Source organism: Ailuropoda melanoleuca, chromosome 7, assembly GCF_002007445.2.
Source record: "Ailuropoda melanoleuca isolate Jingjing chromosome 7, ASM200744v2, whole genome shotgun sequence".
Lineage (NCBI taxonomy): Eukaryota > Metazoa > Chordata > Mammalia > Carnivora > Ursidae > Ailuropoda > Ailuropoda melanoleuca.
Window position 1 is genome coordinate 30,538 of NC_048224.1, and position 26,249 is coordinate 56,786.

Below are 26,249 nucleotides of genomic sequence, written 5' to 3' on the forward strand. Positions count from 1 at the left end.
TGGATTTTAAACTAGAGACTATAGTTAGAGACACTGAAGGGCACTATATTATTCTTAAAGGATGTATCCAACAAGTGGATATGATAATTATAAATATATATGCCCCCAACAGGGGAGCAGCAAGATACACAAGCCAACTCTTAACCAAAATAAAGAGACATATAGATAAAAATACACTAATAGTAGGAGCCCTCAACACTCCACTATCAGCAATAGACAGATCACCTAAGCAAGAAATAAGCAAAGAAACAAGAGCTTTGAATGCCATACTCGACTATTTTGACTTCATAGATATATATAGAACACTACACCCCAGAACCAAAGAATACTCATTCTATTCTAATGCCATGGAACATTCTCAAGAATAGACCATGTTCTGGGTCACAAAACAGGTCTCAACTGATACCAAAAGACTGAAATTATTCCCTGCGTAATCTCATACCAGAATGCTCTGAACTTGGAACTNCTCAAACACTTGGAGGCTAAGAACCATCCTGCTCAAGAATGACTCGATAAACCAGGATATCAAAAATAAATTTAAACAATGTATGGAAACCAACGAGAATGAAAACACAACAGTCCAAAACCTATGGGATACTGCAAAGGCAGTCCTAACGGGGAAATACATAGCCATCCAAGCCCAACTCAAAAGAATACAAAAATCTAAAATGCAGTTTTTATAGTCTCACCTCAAGAAGCTGGAACAGCAACAGAGGGACAGGCCTAATCCACTCACGAGGAAGCAGTTGACCAAGATTAGAGCAGAAATCAATGAATTAGAAACCAGGAGTGCAGTAGAGCAGATCAACAGGACTAGAAGCTGGTTCTTTGAGANGGTCCAAAACCTATGGGATACTGCAAAGGCAGTCCTAAGGGGGAAATACATAGCCATCCAAGCCTCACTCAAAAGAATAGAAAAATCTAAAATGCAGTTTCTATATTCTCACCTCAAGAAACTGGAACAGCCAACAGAGGGACAGGCCTAATCCACTCACGAGGAAGCAGTTGACCAAGATTAGAGCAGAAATCAATGAATTAGAAACCAGGAGTGCAGTAGAGCAGATCAACAGGACTAGAAGCTGGTTCTTTGAGAGAATCAATACAATTGACAGACCGCTGGCAAGACTTACCCAAAAGAATAGAGAAAGGACCCAAATTAATAAAATTATGAATGAAAAAGGAGAGGTCGAGGAAGCAGTTGACCAAGATTAGAGCAGAAATCAATGAATTAGAAACCAGGAGTGCAGTAGAGCAGATCAACAGGACTAGAAGCTGGTTCTTTGAGAGAATCAATACAATTGACAGACCGCTGGCAAGACTTACCCAAAAGTTTTAAACAGGCCAATTAATTATGAAGAGATTGAGTCAGTGATAAACAACCTTCCAAAAAACAAAACTCCAGGCCCGGGTGGTCTGGGGAATTCTGGGGAATTCTGGGGAATTCTACCAAACATGCAAAGAAGAAATAATACCTATTCTCCTAAAGCAATTACAAAAAGTAGAAATAGAAGGAAAGCTACCAAACTCACTCTATGAGGGCAATATTACCTTGATCCCCAAAACAGGCAAAGACCCCATCAAAAAGGAGAATTACAGACAGATTTCCCTAATGAATATGGACACCAAAATCCTCAACAAGATCCTGGCTAATAGAATCCAACAGTACATTAAAAGGATTATCCATCATGACCAAGTGGGATTCATCCCTGGGATGCAAGGGTTGTTCAACATTCACAAATCGATCAGTGTCTTAGATTTTATCCAGAAGGAAAAATTCAGAAAGCATATGATTCTCTCAAGAGATGCAGAAAAAGCATTTGACAAAATAGAGCATCCTTTCCTGATTAAAACCCTTCAGAGTGTAGGGAGAGAGGGTACCTTCCTCAATCTCATAAAAACCATCTATGAAAAGCCTACAGTGAATATCATTCTCAATGGGGAAAGCTGGAAGCCTTTCCCTTAAGATCAGAAACACCACAAGGATGCCCACTCTTGCCACTATTATTCAACATAGTACTGGAAGTCCTTGCAACAGCAATCAGAAAACAAAAAGGGATAAAATGTATCCAAATTGGCAAAGAAGAAGTCAAAATGTCTCTCTTTGCAGGTGACATGATACTCTATAGGAAAACCCAAAAGAATCCACTCCCAAACTATTAGAAGTTTCAGAGCAATTCAGTAATGTGGCGGGATACAAAATCAATGCTCGGAAATCAGTTGCATTTCTATACATGAATAATGAGACTGAAGAAAGAGAAATTAGGGAATCCATCCCATTTACAATAGCACCAAAAACCATATGTTAGCTTAGAGTTAAGTTAACCAGTGACGTAAAGGATCTATATTCTAGAAAGTATAAATCACTCTTGAAAGACATTGAGGAAGACACAAAAAGATAGAAAAATGTTCCGTGCTCATGGATCGGAAGAATTAACATAGTTTAAATGGTCATGCTACCCTGAGCAATCTACACTTTCAATGCTATCCTGATCAAAATATCTATGACATTTTTCAAAGAATTGGAACAAATAGTCCTTAAATTTGTGTAGAAACGGAAAAGTTCCCGAATCGCCAAGGAACTGTTGAAAAGGAAAAACAAAGCTGGGGACATCACAATGCCGGAGTTCGAGCTATACTACAAAGCTGTGATCACAAAGACAGCATGGTACTGGCACAAAAACAGACACATCGACCAATGGAACAGAATAGAGAACCCAGAAATGGACCCTCGGCTCTTTGGGCAACTAATCTTTGATAAAGCAGGAAAAAACATCCAGTGGAAAACAGACAGTCTCTTCAATAAATGGTGCGGGGAAAATTGGACAGCTACATGCAAAAGAATGAAACTTGACCACTCTCTCACACCATACACAAAGATAAACTCCAAATGAACGAAAGACCTCGATGTGAGACAGGAATCCATCAAAATCCTAGAGGAGAACATAGGCAGCAACCTCTACGATATCAGCCAAAGCAACATTTTTCATGACACATCTCCAAAGGCAAGAGAAACAAAAGATAAAATGAACTTGTGGGACTTCATCAAGATATAAAGCTTTTGCACAGCCAAGGAAACATTCAAAAAAACTAAGAGGCAGCCCACAGAATTGGAAAATATATTTGCAAATGATGCTACAGATAAAAGACTGGTATCCAAGATCTACAAAGAACTTCTCAAAGTCAATATGCGAGAAACAAATAAACAAATCATAAAATGGGCAGAAGATATGAACAGACACTTTTCAAATGATGACATTCAAATGGCTAACAGACACATGAAAAAATGGTCAACATCATTAGCCATCAGGGAAATTCCAATCAAAACCACACTGAGATACCACCTTATGCCAGTTAGCAATGGCAAAAATTGACAAGGCAAGAAACAACAATTGCTGGAGAGGATGTGGAGAAAGGGGATCCCTCCTACATTGTTTGGGAATGCATGTTGGTACGCCACTCCGGAAAACAGTGTGGAGGTCCCTTAAAAGTTAAAAATTGAAAACTACCCTATGACCCAGCCATTGCACTACTGGGTATTTACCCCAAAGATACAGACGTAGTGAAGAGAAGGGCCATATGCACCCCAATGTTCATAGCAGCATTGTCCACAATAGCTAAATCCTGGAAGGAACCGAGATGCCCTTCAACAGATGAGTGCATTAAGAAGTTGTGTTCAGGGGCGCCTGGGTGGCACAGCGGTTAAGCCTTCGGCTCAGGGCGTGATCCCGGCGTTATGGGATCGAGCCCCACATCAGGCTCTTCTGCTATGAGCCTGCTTCTTCCTCTCCCACTCCCCCTGCTTGTGTTCCCTTTCTCGCTGGCTGTCTCTATCTCTGTTGAATAAATAAATAAAATCTTTAAAAAAAAAAAGTAGTTGTGTTCATATATACAATGGAATATTACTCAGCTCTCAGAAGGAACGATTTCTCAACATTTGCTGCAACATGGATGGCACTGGAGGAGATAATGCTAAGTGAAATAAGTCAAGCAGAGAAAGACAATTATCATAGGATTTGTCTCATCTATGGAACATAAGAACTAGGAAGATCGGTAGGGGAAGAAAGGGATAAAGAAAGGGGTAATCAGAAGGGGGAATGAAGCATGAGAAACTATGGACTATGAGAAACAAACTGAGGGCCTCAGAGGGGAGGGGGGTGGGGGATTGGGATAGACTGGTGATGCGTAGTAAGGAGGGCATGTATTGCATGGTGCACTGGGTGTTATACACAACTAATGAATCATCGAGCTTTACGTCAGAAACCAGGGATGTACTGTATGGTGACTAATATAATAAAAAAACAACAAAAAAATGCATGCTGAAGTTTTACTGCAGGTGCAGAGCACTGGCAGTGAGCTGGGGAGTAGATCATGCCCCTATCCTATGGCAGGTGAGAAATCTACAAATAAGAAAAATTGAGGTGATAATTGAGGTAAAGGGAGAAAATGCATTAAATACTCTACCTGCAGTATATTGCTGGGAGTTGGGGAGAGAGGTAGAAACTTCCTGCATCCTTACATTAAGATTAGGGGCCCTTGTGCATATATGCTTCCACGGGAGTAGCATCAATAATAGTTTCAGACTAGAGTTTAGGAAAATTACTTCTTACAGTGTGCAGACTGTGTAGTTATCAGCTCTAATCCATGTCTGGCCTCACCTCATTGATGTTCCAAACACTTCTGCCTGAGAAACCTACCTTGATGCCCTCTTCCAACCTAGTAGACCCCAATGATCAGTCACAATCTGCAGAAAAGGCTGAAGAGCTGCTCAGTATCCACACAGCCTCCCTGTTCCAGCCCCTCTTAGGTGGTACCACAGAGTGCATGTTGCTAATACCCTACTGGCTGAATTTGGCTCACTGGTATGTTTAGGTCTGTATTTAAGAAAAAAAATGAATTAGGTGTCAACCTAGGTACAATTAGGTGTAAAAGCAACATCTTACATGAAAATCTTTATTTCTAGTATCTTTTTTAAAAAATCAAAAGATCTGGCAAAAACTGGCAGCTGTACAGTGGTTGTCCCTTTAGATGAGATATACTCCTTCCATTCCTATGGCCCCCACCTGTCCCCTCTGACCCCTATGCATTACTTGCCCAGTCCTTCTAAAGAAGTGGGTATAGCCGGTTCACCCAGGTGCAGGCAGTAAGGAGGTGCTTTGTGTGCAGAGCAGTGGTTCTCCACGTAGCCCTGGATCAGCAGTTTTGACAGTATCACCTGGGAACTTGTTAGAAATGCAAATTATGGGCCTCACCCTAGATCTACTGTGTCAGAAATTCTGGATGTGAGCCCAGCAATCTGTGTTTAACAAGCCCTCAGGTGATGCTGATGCAAGCTGAAGTTTGAGAACCACTGTGGAGAATTTAACAATAATAATAAAAGCAACTAAAAGTTAGTCTGCTTTTTATTATCACAATATGCCAGTAATTTAAAACCATGTCAGTGATGAAATACTCCACCTCACCATGGTGGACCACTCCTGAAGTCCCCACTTGAGTATGTGTCTCTGTCCTGTACGATCTGTTGTCATTCTATTCTGGGGATGGAGAATATCACCCCTAAACCTATGCAAAGCACCAAACTAAGGTTTCACCCACCCCTCCCCACAATAACTCAGGGTGCATAATTTAGCCTTAGATTGACTAGAAATCATGTTGCAACTTGACTTGGAAGCTCAGGCTACAACCACAACATTTCTACCACAACTTATGTATTTGTAGTGTTTAAGATATTTTGCTGTCATTATGAAGAAGGCAGAAATAGGCAGTGTGTCCCTGTTGCCAAGTTTTCTCACCCACTGACCTTCATGCATTCACATTTCAGGACAAAAGTATTCATGCTGGCACTCAAAGTACCTTAACAGGAAGATGTCCATGTGAGGGGTTTGGTCACCAGGACAGCAAACTGCCTTTTCAAGAGAATAATTGTGAACCTGTGGTAGGTTGAGATACTGCGTCTTGGTGTTTATTGTATGGCTGCTTTTAACTCAAATGAATAAAATTATTCCAATTTAAAAACTAAGAGCAATATGAATATACTTGATGCTCTGAACTGTACACGTAACAATGGTTAAAATGGTAAATTTTATGTTATATTTTATCATAATAAAAAATAAACAATAACAAAGATAAAAAAAAACAGGGAAGCACGGAGATTTTCTTAAATTGTGTCCTCTCGTACCCAGGTTTTCTAGGGTCAGTGATGAGATCCCTACACTAAGATCCAAAAGAAGAAACTGATTCTGGATACAATATTGTTTTGTCTTCTGTCTTTAGTATATTTGCCTTTTTCTGAATGTAGACACATCTAAGGGAGGGGGAAAAGCATCTGTGAGTAATTGTATAAGCTGTGAGTCCAACAGGGTAGCCGCTGGCCACGTGGCTCTTAAGCACTTATAGCATAGTACCTTGAAGGAAAATGTTCTAATACATACCAGATTTCAAAGACTTAGTATGAGGAAAAGAATATAAATAATTCATTGATGATTTTTATATCAAGTACATGTTGAAATAATATTTTGATATGTGGGATTAAATAAAATATATTATGAAGATTAATTTTACCTGTTTCTTTTTTGTAATGCAGATACTAGAAATTTTAAAGCTACGTATGTGTTATCCTCTAATTCTTTTGGACAGCACTGGTACAGATAGAGTATGTCATAATGGTTTAAAGAACAGACTCTGGAGCCAAATTACTGTGAAGTTGTATGACCTTGGACAAGGAAGTTGACCTGCCTGTGACTGTTTTCCAACCTATAACATGAAAACAATGAAAATACTCCTAGAATTGTTGTGAGCATTAAATGAAGGCCTAACACATTTGTGCTGTACTGACAATAGCACTGGCCTTTAGACACAACTACAAGGACCTATCTATATGGTATAAATAAAATGTATATTAGGTGGCTTTAAACAGTGTTCAAGAATTTACCAGTTAGGGCTTGGGACTTCTACTGGCAAGGATAATGAAGGTGTAAATAAGTTTCTCAGATTTGGGGAAGGCTGTTAGCTCTATTTTTCTCTAGTCTTCCCCCTCCCCACAACGTTTCAACACATATACTTGTGAAATTTAACGATTATCTTGTTGGCTGGTAATTAATGTGGGCACTTCAGTCCAGATAAGTAGTACAAATATGACGCTGACCATTAACTTTACTCTCTCCCAGAAACCTGCGCACTGCAGCCAATCCCACACTCTCCCTTTCTCATTCTCACAGGTTCCCAGTGCTCCACCTGCCTATGAAAAACTCTCTGTGGAACAGTCACCACCACCTTATTCACTGTGAGAATGCTGAGAGGTGATGAAATGATTTCCTTTACCCTATTGCTGGACTTTAATATGGACATCTAATGTTCTGCTTCAGAATACTGTTGAAATAGTATACATCATCTCTAATAATAAGTTTGGTATTAAATTCTTAGTAGAGCAACTAGCAATAGTAATTGAGGGAATGATGAGAAATCTTAGAATGCAAAAAAACTTTGTCAATAAATATTGTAATGCCTGATACTATTTGTGCTAGTAGTAATTCTAATAAATTTGTGTTATTTTCTGAGACAGAGTTCACATGTGTGTTCTGGGACCATTCAATTTCTTTTTAGTTGAAATTTGGCTAATACCTAACAAACTACTATTCTGATTTTTGAAGAAGCAACCTTTTGACCAACATGAACTCTAACAGAATGATTGCAGATGACTCTGTGCCATGGAGTGCTCACAAAGGATAAGTTTATAGGTTTAAGACAAAGAGCTGATTGATTGCTCTACCAAATTGTAGTCAGATTCATTTGACTAGGAAAGTGTCAGTAATGTCTCTTTGGGTTTTAAAATTCCATGATGCTACAATAACATACCGCAGAAGTCCTATATCTTGAGTAATACATATAAAATAGTTTTAATTACATTTCACTTCAAGACTCAATGCTATTACAATTAATGACAAAATGCTTTTGTTAAAGCAGAAGATGGTGTAAGAATTTAAATAAGATACTATAGTTTGGCTGATGTCTTGCCTTAAATGTTCCAATGGCAATTTAGCTCCTCTGGGCTGCCAAAGCCCTCTCAAAAAAACATATAGGTAATCATAAAGGATCAAAGATTCTGGAATGGTGTGGAATGGTGGAACAGGGCATAACAACATTAAAATTTTTTTGTTGACATCTACATATCACCTATACTATTATTTATCTAATATTTATTCTTTCAGTCAACTCATTTAAAATTTTTTTGGCTTAAATTATCACCACCCTAAATGGAAAATCAGTATCATTTCCCGTAAGTAGAAGATAACCATAAAAAGGAAGATAATGAAGTATTTTTACTCAAACCTAGAAGGATACCGATGATGGCAGAAGGCTGACACCTGCTCTTTTTATTTAAGAGGGAGATTAGCAAGAAACAAAGAGCTTTCTTGCAAGAGAAAGAAATTACTCTCTTGCTATGTGATTCAGTGTTACTTAATGCTGAGTCAGTAAACCACCTAAAACCATCTTGTGTCATCGGAAACACCAGTATAGCATAACTGTTTCATTTTCTACAAGATTGTGCTGAAGAGAAAAAACACTGAATAGACTTAAACATATTGAAAAAAGTCATTGAACAAAATACTGAAATAGCTCCTTACTGTTCTTTGATTCTGTCCAGTCTTACCACTTAAAATAAGCCCTCTCCCTCCCCTTTTCAAACAAATACATGAATTCTAAAGTAAACTTCAACAGAATTGGGCCAGCTCCTTTTCTCGTCGCAAGTCCCAGTCTAAGCCTCAATCCTCCACATTTATAGAACACGTGGCTTGGGGCGCCTGGGTGGCTGCAGTCAGCGTTTTCTGCTAATTCAAATGTACTAGACAAATAATATCACTTATCACTCTATTTGTGCAGTAAGCAAAGTTCGAGGGTTTTGTCTTATAGAGCCTGGCCTTCCCTCCTCCTCCTGCTCTGCACTAGCTTTCAGAGTGTTGTCTGTTGCTTGAGACAAGGCCCAAGTCTGTGTGTTTCCACAGGAGATTCTGATACGGCCTCCATGATTTTTTTTAAGGTTAAGAGTAGGTATACTTTAAGGAGAAAAAAAAATCCATCCCAAAGATTTTCTGCCTGGGGTTAAAGTAAGTGAAGACTAGACTCATTACACAAACCAATGAAGCCCCCAAGTCACCTTCAGTGAAGGCCAGTCCTGTGAAATCACAAACACTGAGTTTTGCAGCACTTATAAATATCTGGACTGGTCCACCCATCACTTGAGAACATTGTAAACCTTTTCCAAAAAGAACAGAAGTGAGTCCCCTAAACTTCATTTTCATGGCTTTACTTTAAAGACATACACAGTCACTCGAAGATGCAGCAAAATCCCTCAATCTCAAGTGACAGATGCCAAAACATCTTAAAAGCATCTCAGAACACCCATCATGGCTGGTTTGGATAAAAACACTCAATTTTAAGAAAGCCTAAAACAGCTATTCTAAGAAGCTGTGCAATGCAAGAAAAAGCGTGGGGAAGGAAGCACAGAAAATAATGCTTGACGTTTGAAAACACAAGTGAAAGAAGCTTTAAGTTATAAAGAGAGCCTGTTAAAATCTCTAAAACCACACTAAAGACAAGTTTGCTTGCTCTGTTTAGAGAAGATTAGGTGGATGATGACAACTTGAAATTAGACGAAGAGAAAATAAAAAAACTGAGAATCCCTGGACTGCCAATTAGAAGTCAATCTGAAGAAATACACGGATGCTGTTAATTTCTTCTTAATAAGGCTTGAAGGAGAAAAACAAGGACAACTTAAAAAGTTAAGTGAAGGAAAATAAATGAATCAATCACTTTTAATTCAAATGAGTGGTCTCCAGAATGAACAAACATCTTTGCAGTCTAAAAATACTGCTTGAAATCCAGATTAAAAAACTTCAGTTAAAACTTCAAATAATGCTTGAACTACATCAAGAACCTATAATGCATATCTGCAGAAAATCCATCAAGGAGAGAATTTACTGCTTAGAAATCTAGAAGAAACTTCCCAAAGTATATGAAGCCATGTACATAAGAAGTGTAACTCCTACAGGAAGATGGTCTTGAGAAAGAGAAAAACACACTTCCTTTTATCAAAGCTGGATTGTCTCCCCTGAGAAAAGAACAGCTTGGCTGAGAGAAAGCTTTCTAAGAAAATAATCACAACAAAGAAAATCTGGCTCAAGAAGTGTAATTTCCAGCTTTTCCCAAGTGGCTTCCACTGTTCCAAATGTACTTCTGGCCACTGGCTAGAGTATCAGGAGGACTCCCTGAATCATCCATCAGGTCCCCAGGGAAAGCGGAGTATGAACTGTAAGGGCTCAGGCATCTGGGTCACTTACAAGTCTGATTCAGGTTTACAGTAGCATAGGACATCCACCGCAGGACATCTGTGTTTTCTCTTTAAAAGTAATTTAGAGTAATCTCTTTAGTTTAACTGTTCTTAATTGATGCTGTATTTGCTCAAATTGAAGTTTTTCTAGAATTATAATTCCTAAGACAGTGTTTTGCCAATCTAGATGGTTTTAATAAAATTATTCTGGAGATTAGACCATTTCATTTGATCCTCTAGAATTAGATCCAAATAAGTATTGTATTTATATTGAGCTGAATGGTCTACTATTACTTAAGCCATAATTGAATTTTTACAGGATCACAGAAAAACATTTAATCAATAAACACTATTTGTATAAGCTATGAACTGTTGGAAGAAATCTATAAAAATAACAGAATATTTATCTCAATGAATTTTGGTTTAAAAAATAATATAAAAAAAGAATCCCACTGAAAACAAAACCCCGAACAAAACCAAACCAAACACCACCCTCCAAATAAACCTATTAGTCTTTTTATTAGTTTAGGACTAGATTCATAGATTAATTTAGGGCAGGTAATACTTTGTTAATGATATTTCTTGCTGTTAAAACGTTTTTAAGTTTTATGCAAAGTCTTTCCCTTAAACAACAACAAACCACACCTTCCTCTGTCTCAACCTAAATACAGGTTTCCCCCATTATCTGAAAGTAGAGTGTTCTTATGAAAACTTTTAAGCCGACATGGTGTAAAGTGGAGACAATTATCATTAATTTATATGGAAAAGTTTTTTAGTGGTCCCAGACCCCAAAAATAACCTCTCTTAGGCTACTGTGATATCTTAGAGGATGACACATCTTGCTACAGATACAAAACAATTGAGATAAAGCACAGATGTTCACAGACACAGGCCAAAGCTATGGCAACTTCATGCTGAGACACTGAGCACAGTCTCCAGGGAAGGAGCTTGGTGGTGCCTCACTGTTTGGGGACCGCTGCCTCTATAAAGGCTCACTGCAAAACAAACGCTGAATGCTATGCTTGCTTTTCCATTTTTTGTAAAAGCGAAAAACCTCTTTGGATTTCTTTCAGTTAGCAAAAACAGGTCCTACTGGAGATCTTTTGTAAAAGTAAACTAGCATAATGCAAACTTTTGAAAATTGGGGCAAACCTATAGTTTCTCTTTTTCTCACTTCTGTGTTGCTACCATCACTGCCAGATAAGAGGTCTTCCGATTACCTTCTTGACCCACCTATTAACTTCCTAATTGGCTTGTCTCTAGTCAAGTAAGTGACAGCAGCTACTATTTATTAAACACTGTGGCAGGCTTTGGGCCAACTGTGTTACATAAATTATCACATCTAATCCTCACAGCAATCCTGCAAGGTAATTTAATTAATCTTTATCCTATGTTAATACCCTTGCTTTGAAAGCTTGGGTAACATCCCAATTACTTTCAGAATATTTTTAAGTCCTTTATCACCCTACTCACCTATTTTTTAGTTAGTCCCCTTTGGCCCTCTTAACCCATAATACTCCATTCAAATTCAATTGCTCTGTTCCCTAAATGCTCCTTGTTCTTTTCTTTAAAAAAAAAAATTGAGATATAATTGACATGTGACATTGTATTAGATTTAGGTTTACATGATTTATGTATAGATTGTATTACTATCACATTGTCTAGTTAACATCCGTCACCACAGAGTTACAATTTTTTTTTTTTAAGATTTTATGTCAGAGAGAGAGAGAGAGAGCACAAGCAGGGGGTGGGGGTGGGGGGCAGCAGGCAGAGGGATAAGCAGCCTCCCTGCTGAGCAAGGAGCCTGACTTGGACCTTGATTCCAGGCCCTGGGGATCATGACCTGAGCCAAAGGCAGACACTTAACCTATTCAGCCACTTGGGCATCCCTACGATTTTTGTCTTATGATGAGAACTTTTAAGATCTACTCTTAGCAACTTTCAAACATGCAAGAGTATTGTTAACTTCCCTGTGCTTTTCTAAGACTGAGTCCTTGCAAGCCCAGTTCTAAATATACTTTCGGTCCCAGCAGAAATGCCACCTCTTTTATGAAACTTCTATCACCTCACTGCTAAATTCCTGAGTTCTTTATTCCTCTGACATTTACTTTTAACTTATTGCTATATTCATTTTTTGTGTTCTGTGTTGAGGACACGGATGGGATCTTATTCATCTATGTTGTTCCTACATCTTATGTATTACATGGTTCTCAACAAATGTGTAGAATGAATTTACACCTCTTTGAATCTGAAAATTACGTTGACAATGTTTTCCATTTATATTAATAATTACTTTAAGAATGATATTGAGGATCACACACATAAAACATACACTTGATTCTTTAGTACTTCTTCATATATTACTGAACTATAGAATTTTCTCACTCAGATTTTGTCTCCAACTTAAACTGTAAGAACCGGAACTATGCCATGCCCTTCAACTTTGTCAATAAACTTGTTAATAAGCCAAGCACCATGGCATGCATAATAAATGCTTGTTGAATAAATTAGTAAAAATACCTGGGACAAATGACAGCATTATAGCAACAATGAGGCTTCAGGCTCAGGGGACAGCAAAACAACTATTGGAATGAGTTATGGTAAATTGTAGATCATCTTTGTTATAGTGATGAGGGAACAGAAGGCAAGCTGAAGACAAAGCATAAGCCTACACCCTGCAACCTCACCCCACACCCCGACTCCTGGGTGGGATATGTGATATTCCTCCCAGAAGTTCCCCACTATCTTAATGCTAATGCCTTGCTAGAGGGAAAAACGACCTTAACTTGACAATGGTAAGGACTTGGGTACCCCATGAGTCTTCTTTAACATATGAAAGTACTATCTCAACCTCCCTTATTCCTTACTTCCCCCAAACCCGTAGTATATAATCAGCCACCCCTCACAACCCAGAGCAGCAGTTCTTTCTGCTCTTGGGTCCTGTCCCGTGCTTTAATAAACCACCATTTTGCACCAAAGATGCCTCAAGAATTCTTTCTTGGTCTTTGGCTCGGGACTCCACCCCACTGAACCTCACCTATATTCCAAAACCACATCAATGTACGGTGTAATTTTGGATAGCTCATCAAATTTCTTAGATCATTTTCAGAATTTGCTACATTCTCAAGCTTTTAATATTAAAGATTTCTTAATTCACTAAGTCAATGTGATATACTGGGTCAAGTAAACATTTTCATTTATCTTAGTGTACATTATTATAGCATCACTGCTTTAATTATAAAACTACTGATGTCAATTAATTATTAAATGCACCAAAAAAAAATTGGAGGCTTGAAATGGAAACAGGGATCTAAAGAGACACTAAGTATTTTATGTATAATATATAGTGTGTGTGTGTGTGTGTGTATATATATATGTATTTTTTTTTTTTTTTTACTACTACAAAGGAGAATTGATTTTTTTTTTCAGGAGAAAACATACAGGAAATGAAAGAGCCAACATATCAGAAAGAGATGTTATTTTAGCATGTTTTAGCATTTAAACTGATGCTGAACACAGACATTCAAATGTCCTAATTCTATACTATGTGTAGAAACATATTCCAGTACCATGAAGCTGTTTAGGTAGCACTATAGTAACTTTTCTTCCTTTGCATGAATGCCTTTATAAACAACTGTTAAAGAACACTGAATACAAAGAACTGAGGAATTTGACTTTGTACTCTTTGGCCAAGAGCCCAGAAATACACATGACCTACCAAACTGAAAGCAAAGGAAAAAGAATTTGGCTTTTGATTATATAAATCCATTAATTTAGTCATATTCTAGCAAAAAACGGGAGTGTTATTTTAAAAAAGTAAACCAGACCTTAAATCATGTAAAAAGCTATCTAGAGTTCTCGCTGATTTATTCAACAACTATATATTGAATGTCTATTGGGTGCCAGTTGCTGAGGGGTCAATGATGAAGACAATTGACAAGATCTCTCTTTAAAAAGGAAGACAGGCATTAAATAATTGCATACAAATAATCTTGTTACAGTAATATATTACTATGCCCCTTCTCAAACGATGTCCTCAACCTATGAGTGACTGCGGTATCTTGATGCTGAGTGGTAAGGAGAGGGAATTATGTCATATGTAACGAGATCCATAATGAAACATTAAGTCAAAGAGAACACACAGGAAGACCTTGATTTGTATGGAAATTTTTAGAAACTAAAAGAAAACTAGAGTGCAACAGGCAAGGGAAGATTAGGTCCAAGAGAAGCTGGTGAGGTAAGCAGGAATAGACTGAAAAGCCTTTTAAGCCCTAAGGGGATGGGGGGTGGGTGCCAGGACTTCATTCTAAAGGTTCACCAGAACCTCTGAGTTTCAAAGGTCATATTAGGATTTTGGATTTAGGAGTTAGAAAAGAATTGGTGGTTAATAATTAGTTTAGGTCCTTCACTGGGATTAAAGTTGAGCCATAAGTAATCCAGTAAATTAGTTTCTGGAAATGTCTCAGAGAATTCTTTTCAGGCAAAAGACGAATAATTTCAGGTTGTTTTGTTTTAGAAGTTGAGTATGTTAAATACATTCATTTATTGAGCACCACCTATGCACAATGTGATGAATTTCCAAACATCACCCACATCCCCCTGAAATCCAAGGTCTATCTAAACTGACAGGGAAAGGGGGAGGGTGACTATACAGTACAGCATAGACTGGCAAAGACACTGTTTTAGAACATAACTATAGGTTTTTGAGAGCCTTTAGCAACTTTCCAGAACACCCTCACTGCCCTCTTCACTTTGATAACTAATAAATTTCAATGTAGTTTCAAAGGAAGTCTTTAGGTCTATTCTTCCTGAACATTTTCAAGCCCAGACTCCATGCGATGAGGTTTAACATCATTTATAAATGTAATATGGATGAGTATACAATCAAGTATCCCAAATAAGATAACGGATATGAAGATTCAATAAATATAAAATCTTTTTACTGTTTTGACTTTTAAATATAAAATCTATCTTCTTGCTTTGTCTTTCATTTTTTAAATATTTATTTATAACTAAGCAATTACACATTTTGTGTGTGTTGTATTCCCCATGTTGTGCCTTACTTTTTTTTAAAATTCTAATTCCAGTATAGTTAACATACAGTGTTATATTAGTTTCAAGTGCACAATATAGTAATTTTAACAATTCTATACACTACTCAGTGTTTACCATAATAAAATCTATCTTTTATTTAAAATGAGGCATAAGTCTGAAATACCACAAAGTCAAACCCTGAGAATAAGCTGACCCATAAAAACTGCTTGCTTTACAACAGAATATAAGTAACTGCTCTGTAATTGGAAAAAAAAAAACCCCAACACAACAAAAGCAAAACATAGTTATAAATAATTGAAGGTGTCCATATTCATTTGTTATTTTAAATTAAAAAAGAAAAATTCACATTTTATCATTTTGGAAAATCAGTCAACTATGAACAAACACCTCAATATAAAAATAGACACATCAGAGGGAAACTTAAAGATAAAGGGTACATGGGACCTCTTCATACTACCATCACAACTTCTTGTGAATCTAAGATTATTTAAAAATAAAAAGTTAATAAAACATATCTAGCATGCATTAGCACAGACCAAATACATTGGCCTGAAAGAAGATTACTTATTTTGGTCAATGGAGAGTTTGATGGTGAAATAAGAGAAAAAACTTAAAACAATGAAATCCAGAGTGAAATTTTATAACAGAAGTAATGTACAATCATGGAAAAAGGATTTAAAGCATTAGGTCTACCATTACCAGCTCAGGTCTACCACCCACTAGCTGGGTGACCCTGGACAACATCACTAACCTTTCAAGAGTACTGTAAAAATTAAATAAGATATGTCAAGTAAAGTTTGTAAACTGTAAAACCTTGTACAAGTGCTAGCCATTAATTCAAATTTCTCAGCCTTAATTTCTTTTTGTAAAGGGCTGTTTTCATTTTATAGAATGTATTCTTTCAACGGAGTAAGAACGCACTTTAAAAATGGTATTCAAACAAAGAAATACAGCAACTCAGTTTATTACATGCAGATTCCTCTGCATTGCTGCTAACAGTTCACTGGTCCAAAATTACTAAAATACTTAAAAAACTATACATTATGTAAACAAAACATAAATAAGACAGCATAGTTCTTTGTACATATAGTTTAGTACAGGTTGTTAGGGATTTAGGAATATGTACAATTTTACACCATGGACTGCATTTTCACAATGCATAAATATATATATATATATATATTTATTTATATTTTTACAGAAACAAAAACAAGATTTCACTAATGACACAGAATACCATATTGTAGATACACGCTGCAACAGTCCAAATTCAAGAAGAAACATATCAATGCAAGTGTGCAAAAGGCTAGCTTACTCCAAACTAGTGAAACTTGACTTTGTTCAATTTATGCGATACAGACAGGTAAATCCTGTCTATTTTAAACATCCTTTGAAAACATACTCATACCAATGAGTGAAATGGAACAGATCTTTTCCTCCCCAAGAAAACAAAGCCTTGTTGCAAGCTAATGAAAGGCTACATTAAAACACATACACACAACTATGTATAGTATGTTTTCAACAGTATAATAAAGTTAAAATTTTTATGGGAGTCAAAACAATGCCCCATTATTTAAAAACTGGCTCGTTTAGTCTGAATTCAAGATGCAGCTGTGTCGGGCCTCTCTAAGTCAGATGAGTGAAAAGCAGGGAAGACAGAGGCAGGATTTTGACTGGTAGATACAATTTGAGAGAGAGCTGGAGAGAGAGAAGAAACCTTAGATGCTGGAGTATTTATGGTATTCAAAATTGCTCCTTCTGGACTAACCAACAATTTTTTGACTGATGTGTCCAAATGAAATACTGATGTGCTACTTGGCAATGGAGGTTTAGTAGAGCAAATGGCAGAAACCAAAGACGTCTTAGCCAAAAGAGTAGCAGGAGGAGACTTAATTACTGAAGTCAATGATACTGTTGGTGTGGGAGGTGGAACAGAACCTTTAGCAGTTGTGTTTATGATTTGTGGTGTTGTTTGTACTGTGGGTAGAGGACTGGCATTCCCAAGAGAGTTTACAACTTTTGTAGAGCTTCTTAGAGAATGTTTCACAGGCTGCCCACTTAAAGAATTATTTGATGCTAGTGTAATCTTCTGGGCAGGGTTATCTACTGATGTAGGTGGAAGGCCTTGGCCACTGTTAAGAACTAAGGGAAGTCCATATTTTGGATTATTAGATATAAGAAGAACATGGCTGCCAGCTCCAAGACCTTGTGGTGGAACAATAAACCGGGTTCCATTAATCATGATCTGAGTGCCAGGTGCCAAAGGTGTACTGGTGTTGATGACTATTTTTTGCTGAATACAAGGTTCACTCAACTGACCCCCTATCACACTATTTACATTTGTTGGTGCTGTAGCAGTGTGAATGGAAGAACCACCTGGAGCAGAACTGTGACTGGGGGTTGATTTTACTAAAGCGGGGGACATCTGCTGGTTTGGCAGAGAAGAAAAATTGGAAATATTAATTACTTTACCTGGACTTGGTGAAAGGGGTGGCAACTCAGTCTGAGGTTTATTTGTGTTTATATTTGTTGGCACTGTAGCTGAAATCCCTGGTGACTGAAACTGGACAGAAGTCCGAGATTGTCTTTTAGAAAGAGACATAGAACGTGTGGCTCCTGGTACTGTTGCCACTTGTGGAACTGTGTTGATTACTTTAGGGGATATAGTCACAGGTGTAGGCAAAGCAACAGTAACAGGGATTTGCAAAGCTGATGATAAACATTTAGGAGACACTGTTGGTTGTGTAGTTGAAATCAGAACAGATGATGCAAGATGTCCTGTTTTCACAGTTGATATAGCCACAGTGTTTCCGAGATTTGACGTGCAAAGTCTATTTGACAAAATAGGCATAATTCTTGAAGAGGTATCATTTCCACTGACTAAAACAGGAGGTCGTGTCCCAACTGAAGCAGAGGTTGAGGTCACTGAAAGAGAACCCAAAGACATATTTGCTCCTGTTACTGAAAACATGTTTACTGCTCTTGTTGCAGAAACCACTGATTCATTAACAGGAGTAATATTTTGACTCACAAAATTTGAGCTTACTGGAATTGAATTACCACTTGTTGACAATGGCAAAACATAGCCCTTGGTACTTTTTTCTTCTCCTTTTGAGGTTACATTTTGCAGTATGTTAATTGATGGTATAGCTGGCACACTGCCTGAACTATTTACAATTGCTTGACCTATGTTTAGTCCAATTTTCACATCTTTTATCTGAGACACAGTTGGTGATGAATTTATTTTTATTGGTGCTCCAACTGTAGATGGAATTAGTACTATCTGGGGTTGCTCTGGAGTCTTAACATAGGTTTTATTCAAGGGGGGAGGAAGAGTTTGTTTTAATGGTTCTGCCACAATAGTTGGAGCTGAAGTGCCACTGGGAATTGGAGCATTAATAAAAACTAATTTCTGGGCAGAAACACCTGTCGATGTTGGTGCAGGTGTCACATTAATTGCAGTTCCACTGCCAGAAGGAAGAATAGAAGGAGCTGACACCAGCATAAGTTTGTGAACTGCAGTCCCACTGATCACATCTCCACTTGTTGCTGTTGTTGCTTCTGATCTTGTAATAGGGAAACTTTTCGTGAAATAATCTACTTGTTGCTGTTTATTTGGAGTATGAATAACATTTGCACTGGTTTGTCCAAAATTTTCTTTTGATAAGCTAATTACACTTACTGAATTATTTGCTGTTGATGGTAGTACAGTGCCAGAAGAAACAGAGGACTTTAAGGGAGAAGAAGGCATGTGTGAAGCTTTATCTATCATGTGGCCCAAATTACCACTGCAGGAAGGTTGGCCTAATGTAAGCTTGAGATTCTTTCCCACTGATGGATTAAAGCCAGATGGAAAGGAAACAGGAGCTGGTGTTTGGCTAAAAGGTGGGAGACTAGATGTAGTAGTCATTCCAACTGCGGGTAAAAAAACAGAGGATGATGTAGTTGTTGATTTGGGCACCAGAAACGCCTGAAGATGAGGAGCAAAAGTGAAAACTGAACTTGCAGATAAGCTATTGGGTGAATTTTGACCTGGACTGGTCTGTACTTTTACAACGCCAGTGTTTCCACCTCGTGTCCTAACAAGAATTGACTGTGAATCTCTTATACACACAGTTTTCAGTTCTTGCTTTGCTTCAGAAGAATCAGCAGTTTGTTGTGCAAAACAGTTGAGGGAACTACCAGGATTTGCAGATCCACTTAGTGTTGTTGCTGATAACAGAGGCTGAACTGTTGAGGAAATGGTGGATGAAGCAATGGGCTGGGAAAATGTAGCTGCTGAAACTGCATTCTTGACTTTTCCTGACTCATTCTGGCTAGTCTTAACTGGAGGTGTTAATAAATTACTTACGGAGGTTACAGGTGACAAAGGCTGTGGCCTACCACTGCTCACATTTGACAAAGGTGTAATTGTCCTATGGAAAACTGTATTAGGTAGTTGGTTAGAAACAGTTCCCGCTGAGCTGACAAGAACTGATGCTAAAGAAGAGTTTACACTTGCTGTCTGTGGGAGAGATGAACAATGCTGTTCTGGACCTTTCTGTTCAAGTGCCAGTATTTCTTTTGCAACTGTTTTCCCTTCCTTGTGCTGAATCACAAAATTCTTGGGCAGAATGAGAACCTGCTGCATGATTTTTTCTCCTGTGTTAGGGTCGAGCACAGGTTGCATCTGAATCTTCACAGAGCTGTTCTGGAGATCTATGGGCAACCACTGGCCACAGGGCATTTTGTATACCATTTGTAAAGGACCCTTTGTACTGGTGTGGCAGGTCAATGCTGGCTTTAGGGGGCTTGCTTCTAGAGGAGATAGAACTGGTTTATCCACTGCAGGTGCACTTCTACCTGCGGAAGGGGGCAGTTGATTTGTTAAGGTCACTTTGTTCCCAATGTTCTTTGCAAGCAAGGCCTGAATAGGTTTGGTCCCTTTCTGGAGAATAGATACTGGTGTTGAATCCATTGAGGCAAATGACTCTGGAAACAGTGGCTCTGTACGACTTAATTCATTCAAACAGTCCATCTGCATCTCACCTTCTACATGCTCAACTGCTGTCTCATTTGTGCTTAACTTTGCTTTCTTCCTTGGGGAAAGCTCTTTTGTGCTATCATCCAGATAATTAGTTTGTTTAGACTGTCGTTTAAGTGTTTTAGGCAGTATCTTCGGAACATCTTTAGAAGGTAATTCCTTTTTCAACAACTTGGTTCTGGCCACAGGAAAATCTGTTTCTGATAGTTTCATATCATCTGAAAATTATAAAAGCAAGCATTTTGTTTAAATAAAACAGCAACTGAATAGCAATAGTAAGACCAATTATAAAAAGCAAGTCAATCTCTGAACTGGCAATTTATTAAGAAATCTACTTTAGGATGATTCAAAATTGAAAATTAAGGTAAACTGATCTTTGGTATTTTGATAGCATAACCATTCCCAAGAACAACTATGTATTAATGAGAGAACTGTTTTTGTTCAAACTCTACTAATACTGCTGCCAATACAAATGCAAAGGAAAATTTACATCTCTTAAAGAGATAGTCAAACCAGCAATTAGAGCTCAGAATTCTCATCTAGTTTCAGAGACTCTAAAGGATTAAAAATGTTCAGCTTTTCCTGGTGTTTAATTATTCATTCCTACAGTAGAAAATTTATGTTCATATCTGGTCAAACTGGGTTGATGAGAAGCTACTCTTTTCAATGCACCAAAGACATGAAAAACAACAGGTTAATACATTTCTAACCACAAATTTTCACACTAACCTCTTATATAATGAAAGGAAGTAACTTAACTAGATTTACAGAAAAAAATAACTAGATTTACAGAATAACATAATGTGATAAATTGAAATGCGTTACAGATAATCTAATCCAGCCTCCTTATTAGAATGATACGTCCACTCTGAGGTCTTATTTGGCCATCAACATTGGTCTTTCCTCATAAAAAAATCTTCACAGTATTAGGGACCTGTCAAGTTCCATTTAAATCAAACATCAAAAACAGTGCTTCAAAAATAGTAATAATAAAAAGAAAAGGATGATCCTAATTTAGAGGGATTATAGATCAAAGATGTGTAGTTTATAATGCGCAAAGACATGCCTACAGCTCAGAGGCAGGCACTGGCTCCAGAAACTCCCAGAAATAAAATGATGTCTCCAAGGACACAAGACACTTCAAAATATACCAGATTTCCCTAATCAATACACATCATTAACCATATTACCTGTTACCTCAAGAAAGATACTAAAACTTCTGTTTGCGGTTTTAGTGTTGATCTAAAGAAATGTTTTCATAGCTACCTGAATCAAAGTGATCTTTCTCCAGGATATCCAGATGTCCTGTGGAGTCTACAGACTTACTAACTTCTACCTTAGAAGACTCTTTTCCAGGATCTCCTTCACCTTCTTCAGCAGTCCACAGTTCTCCAGTAAATTTATCATGATCAGGCTGTCTTCTGAAATCATCATAGTCTTTCTTTAGGCGGCTCCTGAAATAAAATGCCCGACATAACAAACAATACACACGTATTAAACTCTTGGAAGCTAAACTAACTTTATTATTTTTTTTTAAAGATTTTATTTATTTATTTGACAGAGATAGAGACAGCCAGCGAGAGAGGGAACACAAGCAGGGGGAGTGGGAGAGGAAGAAGCAGGCTCACAGCGGAGGAGCCTGATGTGGGGCTCGATCCCCTAACACCGGGATCACGCCCTGAGCCGAAGGCAGACGCTTAACCGCTGTGCCACCCAGGCGCCCCCTAACTTTATTATTTTAAACAATATCTTGAAATACTTTTAATTAAGCCACTAAAAGCTACATTATCAACAACAGCCAAATGTCCACTGACTGATAAATGGATAAAGAAGATATGGTATATATATACAACGGAATATTACTCAGCCATCAAAAAGAATGAACTCTTGCCATTTGCAACAATGTGAATGGAGCTACAGTGTATTATGCTAAGCGAGATAAGTCAGTAAAACACCATAAGATTTCATTCATCTGTGGAATTTAAGAAATGAAACAGATGAACATATGGGAGGGGAAAAAAAAGAGAGCAAGAGAGGGAAACAAACCATAAGAGACTCTTAATGATAGAGAACAAACTGAGGATGGATGTCAGGAAGTGGGTGGCGGATGGGCTAGATGGTGCTGTGTGTTAAGGAAGGCACTTGTTATGATGAGCACTGGGTGTTACATTAAGTGATGAATCACTGAGTTCTACTCCTGAAACCAATATTGCAGTGTATGTTAATTAACTAGGATTTAAACAAAAATTTCAAAGAAAAAAAAGTCACTAAAATCTATGTTTTAATCTCAAATGTGTCTAAGATGCTTAGTTCAGTCTTGCAACATTTATCTTTAAAGAGAAAACCCAGGGGATGGGTAGGCATAAGCAACTGAAAAAGATTATATATATAATTTCAGAATACAGTCTTTGAACATATCACCAATTTGTCTTTCTAAAGGCAATGAGAAGGTTAAATGAGAGAAAGGTAATTTTTTTCTAGAGGCACGAACAGAAATAGATTTGAAATAGTTTTATAATTACTGATTACAATATAGTGAAAGGGTCATTTAAAAAAGTTAATCAAATTCTAAACACTCCACCAAAACATACTAGAAGTAATAAATGAATTCAGTAAAGTTGCAGGATATAAAATTACTACCCAGAAATTGGTAGTATTTCTATACACTAATAACAAAGTAGAAGAAAGAGAAATTAAGAAAACAATTCCATTTACAATTGCACAAAAAGAATAAAATGCCCAGGAATAAACTTAAACAAAGAAGTGAAAGACCTGTACTCTGAAAACTATAGAATACTGATGAAAGAAATTAAAGATGACATAAATGGAAAGATATTCCATGCTCATCAATTGAAGAATTAATATTGTTAAATGTTCATACTGCCCAAAGCAATCTACAGATTCAATGCAATCATTATCAAAATACCAAAAGCATTTTTCACAAAACTAGAGGAAATAATATTAAAATCTGTAAGGAAATACAAAAGACAATTTTGAGCAACAAAAACAAAGCTGTAGGTATCACAATTGAAGATTTCTAGATATACTACAAAGCTGAAGTAATCAAAATAGTATGTTACTTAAACAAAACTAGACACACACATGAAGGGAACAGAATGAAGACCCCAGAAATAAACCCACACTTACATGGTCAATTAATTTAGGACAAAAAAGGCAAGGCTATACAATGGGAAAAAGTCTCTTCAAAAAATGGTGCTTGGAAAACTGAACAGCTATATGTAAAAGAATGAAACTGGACTGCTTTATAACACCTTATACCAAAATAAACCCCAAATAGTTAAAGACCTAAATGTGAGACCTGAAACTACAAATATCTTAGAACAAAGGCAGTAGTCTCTCTAACACTGGCATGGCAACCCTTTTTCTAGATTTGTCTCCTAAAACAAGGGAAACAAAAGCAAAAATAAACTATTGGGAGTATAAAAATATAAAAAGTTTCTGTACAGCGAAGGAAACCATCAACAAAGCAAAAAGGCTGAATGGAAAAATGATATATCAATAAAGGGTTACTAACCAAATATATAAAGAACTTAACAACTCAACAACAAAAAGCAAACAATCTGATTTAAAAATGGGCAGATGACCTGAATAGACATGTTTCCAAAGAAGACATACAGATGGCCAATAGACACACGAAAAAATGCTCAACATCATCAGAGAAATACAAATCAAAACGACAATGAGATATCACCTTACACCTATCAGAAAGCAAAAATCAAAAAGGAAGTAACATATGTTGGCAAGGATGTGGAGAAAAACTATCCTTCATACATTGCTGGTGGAAATGTAAATTGGTAGAGCCACTGTGAAAACAGTATAAAGGTTTCTCAAAAAAGTAGAAAATAGAAATACCATGTGATCTGATAATTCCACTACTGGGTATTTACCCAAAGAAAAGAAAAACACTAATTCTTAAGGATATATGCACCCCTGTGTTCACTGCAGCATTATTTACAATAGCCAAGATTTGGAAACAACCTAAGCTTCCAAAGATAGACAAGTGGATAAGGGAGATGTGGTGTATATATGTATGTACACACACACACACACACTCTCTCTCTCTCTCTCTCACACACACACACGAGAATATTATGTAGCCTTGAGAAAGGATGAGATCATGCCATTTGCAACAGCATGGATAGATCTAGAGGATATCATGCTAAGTGAAATAAGTCAGTCAGAGACTCATTATGAAATTAAAAAAAAAAAAAAAAAAACCAAATGAATAAACATACAGCAACAAAAAAAAAGCAGAGTCTGACCTATAAGTAAAGAGAACAAACTGATGGTTGCCAGAGGGGAACGGGTGTGGAGGATGGACAAAATGCGTGATAGAAGTTGGAGATAAAGGCTTTCAGCTTGGGAATGAATAAGTCACAAGAGTAAAAGGTATACCATAAGGAATACAGTCGACGATATTGTAAAAGTGTTGTATGGTGACAGATGGTAGCTACACTTCGGGTGAGCTTTATGCATAAACTTCTCCAATCACTATGCTGTACACCTGAAACTATAACATTTTGTGCCACGTATACTCAAAAAAATTGTTTACCAAGAAATTCTAGGAAACAGTACCTACTATTTTTGATTTATACAAAGAGTAGCAAATTTAAAAAAAAATTTTTTAAATTAAGCATAGAGAAACAAAGTTGAAAAGTGATCTTTCAAGGACCCTTTTCACATAAAAAATGTAACAGCTATGTTTCCATAAAACTATGGAGAGATAGAAACATTCCCAAATGATACAGTATTTTAGAGATTCTTTATTATTCTTTTTGCTCTCAACTGAGTTTCTCTCTTCTACCCCTAACCTTTATTTTAGTTTACTTTGTTTAGTACTTACCTCACAGTATGTGTGGCACGTAGGATAACTGTAAAATTAATCTCCTTTTAGAAATATCTACATGGGGGTTGTATGAAGTTCCTTCCTTTTTGGCCCTCTTCTCTGTCTCAGCTATTTTGTTTTATTTTCTTTTCAGGGAAAATACAAGCAATCAGACAAGCACGTTCATATGCTCACATCTCATCTGCCACTTACGACCTTCATTTGTACTCATATTCCGCCTATCTAAACTAATCCCTCGTTTTATGCGTCCGTTCTCATCTATCCATGGATATAACTCTACCAAACGTCCCTTCCTTTTCCTGAGGCCATTTTAGCCTCTCTATTAGCTCATTCCTACCAGTATACAGAATGCTATTTCTCCACTAATGAAAGCAAACAACAAAGCAAAGCACCCTCTCTTGACTCCAACTTGTCCTTCCAGCTACTGCCCTATTTCTCCACTCCACTTTATAATAAAACTCCACAGCCTCTCCCCTAATTCTCTTGAATAGACTCTACCTTATTGAACATTCCTTCTCAGTCTCTTCAGCTAAGTCCTACTCCTCTCCACCATCTCTACATGTTGGAATGCCCCAGGGTTCAGTCTCTCTTCTTATCTATACTCACATTCTAGGTGATTTCTACCAGTCTCATAGCTTAAATATAATCTGTAGCCTGACAACTCCTAAATTTATGCCTTCAGTCTGGCTTACTCCCTTGAATTGGGACTCATATACTAAACTGCCTACTCAATAAGTCCAACTGGATATCTAAAAATCGTTATCGAACTTCACATATGTTGAAATCCAAACTCTTGAATCCCTGCCTTGCAAATCTGCTATTCCTTTAGCTCCGCTGTTTTAAACTAATGACAATTCCATAATTCTAGCTGTTTAGAGCAAAAATACTGGGCATCATCTTTTTACTCTTCATTTTTTTGGACACTCTACATCCAATGTTTATGAAAATTCTGCCAATCCTTACTTTCAAGTCACATCCAG

The 26,249-nt window shown here is 37.2% G+C and overlaps 2 protein-coding genes across 6 annotated transcripts in view; one reads left to right on the plus strand and one right to left on the minus strand.

The window, feature by feature from the left end:
• Positions 1–7,494, plus strand: part of MLANA (melan-A) — a 19,088-nt gene extending 11,594 nt beyond the window's left edge. The window contains exons 5-6 of one of the 3 annotated variants that reach the window (XM_019793478.2): positions 5,819–5,932; positions 7,215–7,493. In XM_019793478.2, coding sequence (XP_019649037.1) covers positions 5,819–5,932; positions 7,215–7,283 — 183 coding nt within the window. In that variant the 3' untranslated portion in view covers positions 7,284–7,493. Of the gene's footprint in view, positions 1–5,818; positions 5,933–7,214 lie in introns of all 3 variants that reach the window. The other 2 variants (XM_019793479.2, XM_019793480.2) reach the window with 2 other exon arrangements.
• A 7,912-nt stretch (positions 7,495–15,406) lies between these two features.
• The window catches only part of KIAA2026 (KIAA2026 ortholog), a 142,454-nt gene continuing 131,611 nt past the window's right edge, over positions 15,407–26,249 (minus strand). For 2 of the 3 annotated variants that reach the window (XM_034663831.1, XM_034663830.1), the window contains 2 exons: positions 21,669–21,856; positions 15,408–20,620 (listed from right to left, as the gene is read on the minus strand). In XM_034663831.1, coding sequence (XP_034519722.1) covers positions 16,980–20,620; positions 21,669–21,856 — 3,829 coding nt within the window. In that variant the 3' untranslated portion in view covers positions 15,408–16,979. Of the gene's footprint in view, positions 20,621–21,668; positions 21,857–26,249 lie in introns of all 3 variants that reach the window. The other variant, XM_034663832.1, reaches the window with a different exon arrangement.